The sequence below is a fragment of the Teleopsis dalmanni genome, chromosome 1 (genome assembly GCF_002237135.1).
Source record: "Teleopsis dalmanni isolate 2A chromosome 1, ASM223713v2, whole genome shotgun sequence".
Taxonomy (NCBI): Eukaryota; Metazoa; Arthropoda; class Insecta; order Diptera; family Diopsidae; genus Teleopsis; species Teleopsis dalmanni.
The window spans coordinates 40,354,507-40,365,147 of record NC_051846.1 but is presented as its reverse complement, the minus strand read 5'-3'; the positions used below and the strand labels follow the sequence as shown (position 1 = coordinate 40,365,147).

General features: G+C 30.2%; 1 protein-coding gene across 1 annotated transcript; it reads left to right on the top strand.

Moving 5' to 3' along the window:
• Positions 1-2,651: 2,651 nt before the first annotated feature.
• LOC119679936 (ankyrin-3-like) lies at positions 2,652-7,871 on the top strand. The gene is made up of 7 exons (XM_038092535.1): positions 2,652-2,754; positions 2,916-3,368; positions 3,445-4,209; positions 4,278-4,481; positions 6,455-6,835; positions 6,907-7,444; positions 7,729-7,871. The coding sequence occupies exons 2-7, from the start codon at positions 3,135-3,137 to the stop codon at positions 7,869-7,871; spliced, it is 2,265 nt and encodes a 754-aa protein (XP_037948463.1). The 5' UTR covers positions 2,652-2,754; positions 2,916-3,134.
• Positions 7,872-10,641: the final 2,770 nt, after the last annotated feature.

The window sequence follows — 10,641 nt, the reverse complement described above, 5'->3', positions numbered from 1 at the left end:
TTTTTTTTTCTGAATTAGAAACAGACTTCGAATGGAAAACCAACTGATGCTTTCGATATCGAAAAAATTGTAAACAAAAATTTTGTAAACAAAGCAAATTATGTATATAATATTGTATATGCTTTTTTATGTATATGTAATATGTAAAATATGTACATATATAGTAGCATTTTTTTTGTCATAGTATATGCGGAAGAATATGCTTTTGCGTGCAATAATATCATGAATAATTAATTATGTGGGAAGTGTGTGGGGTAAAAAAGGTGGAATAAATTGTAAAGGCAGTATAAAAAAAGGGATTGCACCTGTTTTATTGCTAAATTTTATGCATACTACATATAAACTCCATTAAGGATAACGAATCCTTACGTGTACATGTTTATAAGATATTAAAGACAATATGCTATTGGGGTTGGTGATTTATTTCCTGTTTACTTGGTTAATAGGGAGTCGTAATTAATATCACCGGGAGGACAATGTACCCTGTAAAAGTATTTAAAAAAAAAACGCATGTTTGTTTACATTTTTATTATAGAACAAAACATGTAAAAATGCATTTATTATTTTTTAATGAACTTTTTATATTCTTTTTATTATGTTTACCTTATGTCTGTCCATATAAACTTTAATTTTATGTTATGTTTTCGGGCGGTGCACATATTTAAAAAAACTTAATAGAACTAATACATGTTGTATAAAAAAATTAAGACTACATACAAATATATATAAATGAGATACTTGATACATATATGAGATAAATAAACTTTTTTTTAAAAATCTAAGTCTTTTTCCTCGATCCACTGCTAAACTAATTTGATCCAGGTTATGAGGGTGTGTTAAATTTGACAACTCTGAAAAACCTTGATAAATGTGACAAAATAATCTGACCTTGCTTTATTTTTATCAGTGCCGATTTCTACATAAATTAGTTTCTCAGGTTTTGTGTTAGATTCAAGCTAAAGTTTTTCTATAGACATCAATTGGATATTTCAGTAAACCATATATTCATTATTTTCATTAATTTAGTCTTTTTTTTTGCATTTATCAGCATACAGAATAGAAGAGGATTCTACACATTTCATCCATTTGCATTCATACATTTGCTACACTTAAAATTAATTATTATTCAGTAAAATATATTTAGCTTTCTGTATGAAGGTTAGCATGTTCCCGGTTGAGAATTTCCCAATACCACTCGTTAAAAGTGCTCCTGTCTTGAATCCACTTTCAAGCCGAGAACAAAGCTAGGTAAACATAGACGCATCTTTCTTTAGCAGAGACTACCATTTGTCATCTCAAGCATACTATATCCATCTTGTTAATATGGTAACGTAGGTTGTGATGTTTAGTTAATTAAACCGTCAATAACCGGCTTAACCTCTGCCGAGGTGTCTCTTTATAAAGAGATTACAAAGAGACTGACTTGTGGGTTCAATATTCACGGTTTTACGCATTTTTTCAATTTTTGGTGAACAGGTTGCTTAACTCTTAATTGATGTAAAACAGTCTGATTGAACTCTTTAAATGTTGTTTAGTTCTCATATTTTTTTAATTGCGTTATAGATATTTCCTTATCTAAGACGCTAAGCTAAAAACAAATTTTTAAATCGTTTAAGAGTATAATATTAAGTATTCCATAGGTGATTTTGAACATTTTAAACTCTGTAAAATGGTACTTTTTTTCTGGGTTGATAGATTTGCAGAAGTACACTTTATATGTTATATAAAAAATTAGTTGTAAATGAGCAAATGCCTTAACAGGCAATAATAATATAGTATATAATATAATAATATAATATAATAATATAATATAATAATATAATATAATAATATAATATAATAATATAATATAATAATATAATATAAAATATAATATAAAATATATATAATAATATGATAACATTGCTCTATTTTTTTACTAATTATTTTCACTATTTTACTATTACTAAAATAATGTAATAGTATATCTTTATATATGTATAAAAACTCTGTCTTAAATATGTTGGCTGTATGCTAACCTTCGTCGATTTTTAAACATATATTCGGTATTAACTGGTCTGGTATATATGTAGTATATAGTAAAGGCATATCTTTACTATATACAGTTCTGCTAAGAGAATTTATGCTGTTGTAAACACAAATTTTTAACACTCATGTGAAATTATATCCAAATTCAATTAATTAATTCATAGTCTTTTAATTTAGTATTTTAATGAATTATTGAGAATCTAGTTTTTTACACTTCTCAGTTTCACTTTATAGCTTTTAAAGCATTTAATATTATATTATTTTAATATAAATTTGAAGTGTAAAACACAGTGACCTGACAGTATACTTATCTTAGCTTTGAGGTTTGAGTTAATTGGTTAAATTAACTTACTATAATTAATTAATTAAAAATCTAGAAGTTTTAGTAATATTTTATGGATACATTAAAAATTTATAAAGTTGAAAGCTTTTAAATATTTTAAGGATACTTAAGCATTTGCAAACTACTTTGAAAGCTCAGTATACGAATTACACGACTAATGGAAGAACGCGCTATACGAAATTTCTATTTTCATCGAATTGTTCGTTACTTTGTTATATTAGAAATAATAAAATTTATATAAAAAGATTCGTATATTTAATAGATATTCTTTTCATTTTCAGGGCGATGGAAATACATCGTTTTTGCGTGCTGCCAGAGCTGGAAACTTGGAAAGAGTACTCGAACACTTAAAAAATAATATTGACATAAACACTAGCAATGCAGTAAGTATAAAATAAAAATATCGATTTTTTGCTTTGATATGTTATAAAAGGCATTACCCTAATAAGTTATAGAATGTAGAATAAATAACATACAAAGTAAATGAAAGTTACCAACATGCAAAAGTTATTAATTGCTTTATGTCTTTTTTAAATAATTTTAGAATGGCTTGAATGCATTGCATTTGGCTTCCAAAGATGGTCACATACATGTTGTATCAGAACTTTTGCGTCGTGGTGCAATTGTTGACAGTGCCACAAAAAAAGGTAACACAGCATTGCATATTGCATCGCTCGCTGGACAGGAGGAGGTGGTGAAACTATTATTAGAACACCATGCATCAGTAAATGTTCAATCACAAAATGGATTTACGCCACTATACATGGCCGCTCAAGAGAATCACGATTCAGTAGTTAAATTGCTTTTATCCAATGGTGCTAATCAAAGTTTAGCAACAGAGGATGGCTTTACACCATTGGCTGTAGCAATGCAGCAAGGACATGATAAAGTCGTTGCTGTATTATTAGAGAGTGATACACGTGGTAAAGTACGTCTGCCAGCTCTGCACATAGCAGCAAAAAAGGATGATGTAAAAGCTGCGACTCTATTATTAGATGTATGTACTGTACTGTATAATGTTTATTATGTGTATTATAAGATTTAAAATATTACTTTTCTTTTCTTTTTTATAGAATGATCACAATCCCGACGTTACTTCCAAATCTGGCTTTACACCATTGCATATTGCCTCACATTATGGCAATCAAAATATAGCTAATTTATTAATACAAAAAGGTGCAGATGTTAATTATTCGGCTAAACATAATATCAGTCCATTGCATGTCGCTGCGAAATGGGGCAAGACTAACATGGTTTCACTTTTATTGGAAAAGGGTGCGAACATAGAGGCAAAAACTCGTGATGGTTTGACACCACTGCATTGTGCTGCACGTTCTGGACACGAACAAGTTGTTGATATGCTACTCGAACGTGGTGCGCCAATAAGTGCTAAAACTAAGAACGGTTTGGCACCATTGCACATGGCAGCACAAGGCGAGCATGTAGATGCCGCACGTATTTTACTCTATCATCGTGCTCCTGTCGATGAAGTGACTGTGGATTATTTAACAGCATTGCACGTTGCTGCACATTGTGGTCATGTGCGCGTCGCTAAATTACTTTTAGATCGAAATGCTGATGCAAATGCACGTGCTTTAAATGGGTTTACACCATTGCATATTGCCTGTAAGAAGAATCGCATTAAAGTTGTTGAATTGTTATTGCGACACGGTGCTAGTATAAGTGCAACTACTGAAAGTGGTTTAACGCCTTTACACGTTGCAGCATTTATGGGCTGCATGAATATTGTCATATATTTACTACAACATGATGCTAGTCCTGATGTACCCACAGTACGTGGTGAAACACCATTGCATTTGGCTGCCAGAGCCAATCAGGTAAATGCTACATAAATATTTTTCTATGTTCTATGTTTTATCTTTTGTGTAACTTTTTGGTTTTTTAGACTGATATTATACGCATTTTATTGCGCAACGGTGCACAGGTTGATGCACGAGCACGTGAACAGCAAACGCCATTGCATATTGCATCACGTTTAGGTAATGTTGACATTGTTATGCTTTTGCTACAACATGGTGCTCAAGTTGATGCAACTACCAAGGATATGTATACAGCTTTGCATATTGCTGCCAAGGAGGGACAGGATGAGGTAAAAGAATTAATAGCGAAAAAAATATTGGATCACATCGATACAGTGTATTTAATGCAATTATTTTGGATACGCCATCAGGAGTATTTCATTTAAATTTAAATTTATTATTTTATTTAAGATTTTTTATTTAATGTAATTTTTATATTTTATTATACATGACGTATTATTTTTTATATTTTCTATGTTTTTTTATAAACGAACGATTTTTCATAAGAATGGTTGATTTTTTGTTATATTAATTTTAAGATTATACATAGAAAGTACACATAAAGTATTTTGTTTAATTTTGTAAATTGATTGTAATGTGTTCATTTCTTAAATAATATTTTATTATGATTTATTTTCAATAAACAATTCATATTGTCTATTTAATAATCAAATGTTTTATTATTTTTTTCGATGTTTAGTTTGTATTGGTGGTTTTTTTTTACAGATTTTTTAATTTCTTAAAAGCCTATAGCTAATAGTAGTAAATATCAGTTTAAATCAATATTATCACGATGTTTAACACTATGATTTTTTTTGTTACTGTTATACAATTATCATGGGTTTTTTAATCTATAATTTTTATGATGAAAGTCTTCTGTGCTTAATGAATATTTTGTTAATTTTGTTTGAAATTTTAGTTTTCATTTTCTTTTTTCTAATTATAAAAATAGTTTGCTAAATTTGATTTCAACGTCAGTAATAACGGTAGTGACTATTTTACTTAACAAACAGTACTGAATTGGTATTTGACAAAACTCGACACAGCTGTATGGGCAGCCAAAAATTCTATTAATTAAAAATAAAAATTTTTGTGGTTGCAATTCAGTACTGTTCGAAACCTCTATATAAATCGTTTACCTAATGTTGCTACTACTCCAATAATTAGTACAATTGTTTAAATCATTTTTTAACCAAAATTTTTATGATTAAAATCTTCTGTTAGTAATGTGTATTTTGTTAATTATGTTCGAAATTTCAGTTTATTTTCTTCTTATTTAAAATTATAATATAAATCGTTTACATAATATTGCCACTATTTAAATAAATAGTGCTGTAAATAACAACATATTTTTTACAATCATTATAATCAAGTGGCTAGAAAGATTTGCTGTTTATTATCTATTCAATACCCCTCGTTGCAATAAACATATTACATAGAAAATAAAATACATTAGAAACTAACTAAATGGCCATCGTGCATCTGTTTATTAAAAAAATAATATATAAATCTTGAAATCAAAAATTAAGTAGTGACTTCTATGTTATAGCAACAAATCATATTCCTATTAATATTGTTCCTGTTGTCGCTCATCTGTTCAGTCTTAATATAACGAAATTTAGCGAAAGTGAGCTCTACTGAATCACGGCTCTGTTCCAATACAGTGGCGAAGTTCTTTCATCGCATCTAATTGCACTCAGCACCAACCACACCGTCATCATCCCTAGTTTCACACAATCCTTCTTCTTTAATACACACCTTATTCTTAACCTTTGTGTTCCTTTCACGTTTTCTGCTTTATAGGTTCCCACGCCTTTCAATAACTTGTTACAAAAAAAGTTTTATCAAAGCTATTTGACTAACTTTTTATATGTCAGTCTAAACTGTCTTTTATTCATCTTAAATTTTTTTTTTAATATATATTTAACAATTTTACTATAAATTTTCAAATCTTGGACTTCGAGTCCAAGTGCATTAGTTGTTGTTGTTGTAACCTGCTTTGAGGAGTGTTGAACGGCATTTCATCGTCGCTGGCGACGAGCTGTTCCGGGACGTAGACTCGACGGTTCTTGGAACCAAGTGAGTTAGTCAACAAGTTCAACTGCCACAATGACCTGTTCTAACCCAATTTTTTGTAATGTACCTATAATGATATATATAATATAGGAAGTTATTTATCACTACTTTCGATGTAATATATAAACAAAATATTTTTATAAAATTTTATACAATTTTAATCAAATCTAAAACCTCTTTTTTATAGGTTGCTGCTGTGTTGATTGAGAATGGTGCAGCATTAGACGCTGCCACCAAAAAAGGTTTTACACCTCTACATCTAACAGCGAAATATGGTAATATTAAAGTTGCACAACTCCTGTTGCAAAAGGAGGCAGATGTTGATGCACAAGGCAAAAACGGTGTAACACCACTTCATGTTGCTTGTCATTATAATAATCAAAATGTAGCATTACTCTTACTCGAAAAAGGTGCTAGTCCACATGCTACAGCTAAAAATGGTCATACACCATTACATATTGCAGCACGTAAGAATCAAATGGATATTGCATCAACTTTACTGGAATATGGAGCTCAAGCAAATGCGGAAAGCAAAGCCGGTTTTACACCACTTCACTTAAGTTGCCAGGTTAAATATATAATTTTATTAGCTTTAAATAAATTTTATTCACTTAAAAATTTTATGTTTTATTGATACAGGAGGGTCACACTGATATTTCTAATTTACTTATCGAACATAGAGCTGGTGTAAATCATCCAGCTAAGAATGGTTTGACACCAATGCATTTATGTGCTCAAGAGGATAATGTAAATGTTGCTGAAATTTTGCAACGTAATGGCGCCAATATTGATATGGCCACTAAGGCTGGTTACACACCATTGCATGTAGCTTCCCATTTCGGACAAGCAAATATGGTACGATTTCTCTTACAACATGGTGCCAATGTCGACGCATCTACATCAATTGGCTATACACCATTACATCAGACTGCACAACAAGGACATTGTCATATTGTCAATTTGTTATTAGAACATAAGGCTAATGCAAATGCTCAGACTGTCAATGGACAAACACCCTTACATATAGCACGAAAATTGGGTTATATAAGTGTTTTGGATTCATTGAAATCAATAACAAATGAAGAGGATGCTTCAGCACAAATGGATGAAAAATATCGTGTTGTCGCTCCTGAGGCTATGCATGAGTCTTTTATGTCAGATTCAGAAGAAGAAGGAGGTAATTTATATCTGTAAAATATTAATAGTGCTATAAATAGTTACAAATTTTTATTCACAATAGTTTTTGCACTTTCATTTCTTTTTAAATTATTATTAACACAATACAAATTTATTTGATATGCAAAGAAATGCATTTTAACATAGAACACGATTTTCTGACTATACTTCATAAACACACTAGCCACTAGTCACAATTAATTTTTTATAAAGACCAAAATTAATAAAAATTTATTAAAAGCAAATTATATCTAAAAAAATAAAAAAAACTTAAATGTGTCACAGGTGACACAAACGTTTGGGATCCATGTTATGGCATTAAAGGTGACCGCCAGAATAAAGCTGATACCCACATTTATCTTCCGTATTACCAGGGCGAAAAACTATTTATGTCTAGTAAGTCTCAAAATTTGGGTTTTTCTGTTTGAATTTACATTTTCGTCGTCCTTATAAAGTGAGATGAAATCATTGTTTCAATGCATCAAATTGGATTTTCAAATTGGCAGTTTCATTAAAAAAACATTAAATTAATAAACAAATTTTCGCACTTTATGTGGATTTTTTTGTTACTCAATATGGCTTCACTTTTTAAATGTTTATGTAACTAAAAAAATAATTTAAATGTTTAATAAATTTTATTTTAATATTCCTTTTACTTTAATTTTAATCTCAAATTAAAATAAGAAATCAATAAAATCCTACAATTCGGATAAAAATTTACAAATTTACAATGATTATAAATACATATATAAAGTTGACATTTTTTATATAGAATATTAGTGAATTTAACCTTTTAGCTATACGATTATGTTTAAAAAGTGACTATTTTTGTATAGAACCTAGTCATGGTTAACCTGGCAGTTATTTGTTTTACTTTCATATATTATATATTATATGCCTTTAAGAAGGCAATTCTTAAAAAAATTTAAATCCGTAGTGCATGAAAGAATTAACCTAAAATTTAAAACAAAGAAGGCAGCGTAATTAGAGACTTATTAAAGGAAGAATCCTGAAAGCTAGTTTAAATTTTATTTGAAAAAAAATAAATGAAAGAAATTAATTAAATCAATAAGGTCTGAAATATTTTGGGCTACTTTTGTATACGTCACTAATAGAATAAAGTGCACTCAAGCCATTGTGATGGGTATTATATATATATATGGTGGGACGTTGGGACAGCAAATGGCCCCACTGAAGTAAAGGATTAGTCGAAGTAGACCATGAAACGACTTGGGTCCTTTTTCGTCCTTCGATTCTCGGATGTTGTTATTGAGTTAAAGCTGGAGTGGCTTCCGTTCGCATAACTACATTTTTTGTTAATGCAAGCAGCTCATTTAGCTTGAGGTTTCCTGCCAAGTCGTCACCAACTCAATGGTGTCCCACGACAGTCTTCCTTCTACTTGCCAGTGCTGGACATTGGCACAATATATGCACCGCTGTCTCCTTTTCTTCTAAACATAGTCTGTAAGTGTCTTCCTCAGCAAGAGTTATCTTTTTGACGTGATAGTTGAAGTTACCATGTCCAGTAATTAGTGAGGTCAGCCAGCTTAGAGTGCTCCGCGAATAGCTAAGCACCTTTATCGCTTCTCTGGCCCACGGTTTTGATAACATGAGTTTGGTCTGTCTACAAGTGCTCAACTCTCTCCATCTATTAAAATGAAGTGTGATTATTCACTTATAGACATAGTCTGTCGTCATGCTGTACCCCAATGGTATTCTGGGCTCCGGGCCACAGAAATTATGGCTTGATCCTTGCTTTGCAAGTTCATCTGCCTTCTCGTTTTGCTCAATACCGATGTGTCCTTTAACCCACATGATCGTCACCTCATTGCCATGAGCACATTCCATGAGCTTCGTTACACATTCTTGTACTAAGCTGTTAGCTATGTAGTGATGGGTATTAATCATAACATATTTTTATTGATCATATTTTCATATTGCTTGACCCATTTGTTAATATCATGTTCTACTTACCTAAAAATCAAAACAATAAGTTATCAATCACAAAGGCAGTTCAATCCTTCTATATATTATTTAAAAAGTAGTTGCCTCATCATTGGAATAATTTGAATTTTAAAATAAACATAATTTTTGAATATTTAATTTGATTTTAACGTCAAAATGACAGGAGTGACTATTTTTACTTTAATAAAAATTGTATTTAATAGAGAAGCTATATAAAGCTTGAATTTAATACATTAATTATTTATTATCTATATAAACAGTTGAGTTATAATAATGCATGTATTAAAGTTTCCTCCAAAGTTCATCACAATAAAAAATAGTTGTTTTGGTTCCTTAGAGATTCATTAGAGATTAGAGATTTTCAGTTATATAGGTATATAGAGTAGTATTGAGTGTTTCTCTACGTTATAAGATTTTTCTTTACAATTAAAAATCTTTTTGATATAACTGAGAGTGAAATGACTACAGTTTGAACAACGATCCATGAAAATATGTTTCTTTTACCGTTGATATTAAAAAGTTGTAAATTGAAAATCAAGTGTCACGATGGGCCTTATTCTACATGTGCTCATAGCAACACTTCCAAAACTATACGCAAACATCTTTATTCATGGTATTTTCAACCGCTCGAAAGGATCGTGGAAATATGTTGGTACATGAAGTCCATAAATGTATAGAGAGAGCTTATTGACAGTTTACCTATGGTTGTTATAAAAAAGATATGAATTGAAAACTGTCACATTTGGCTTTGCTCTACAGGTGCGTGGCTCATAGTGACGCTTCCAAAATTATTCTCAAATATCTTTATTCATGGTATTTCCAAGCACTCAAAATAATCGTGGACGTATGTTGATACATCTAGTCGATAGATTTATATAGAGATTTTTATTATCGAAAGTTTAGCTATATACATATATATAAAAAAGGAGTAAGGCTTTAACTATCTCATATAGGTTTATATTTTTTTTAATAATTGCGTATTTAATATAGGTAGTCGTGTTTTACATTAGTCAACAATAATTTTTTATTCAACCTGACTAACTGTTCAGAAGCGAAAAACTTTTTAAAGAACCATTTCTAATGTAGCAAATAAATTTTGTATCTTTTAATATAGTAATTATTATACACATGCATGATATACCCAAGTACAACTATAAAAATCCTTTTCACCTTCTTTTTCTTAGCGTGATCTTATTTTCTGTTCGGTTTCTTTGTGCGGTAGGCATATACAGG

Excerpts from the sequence above, each read along its gene's own strand:
- LOC119679936 (XM_038092535.1), top strand. The coding sequence starts at position 3,135 with ATGGCCGCTCAAGAGAATCACGATTCAGTAGTTAAATTGCTTTTATCC. Across the intron at positions 3,369-3,444 it reads CTGCGACTCTATTATTAGAT|AATGATCACAATCCCGACGT; the intron begins GTATGTACTGTA and ends TCTTTTTTATAG. Across the intron at positions 7,445-7,728 it reads AGATTCAGAAGAAGAAGGAG|GTGACACAAACGTTTGGGAT; the intron begins GTAATTTATATC and ends AATGTGTCACAG.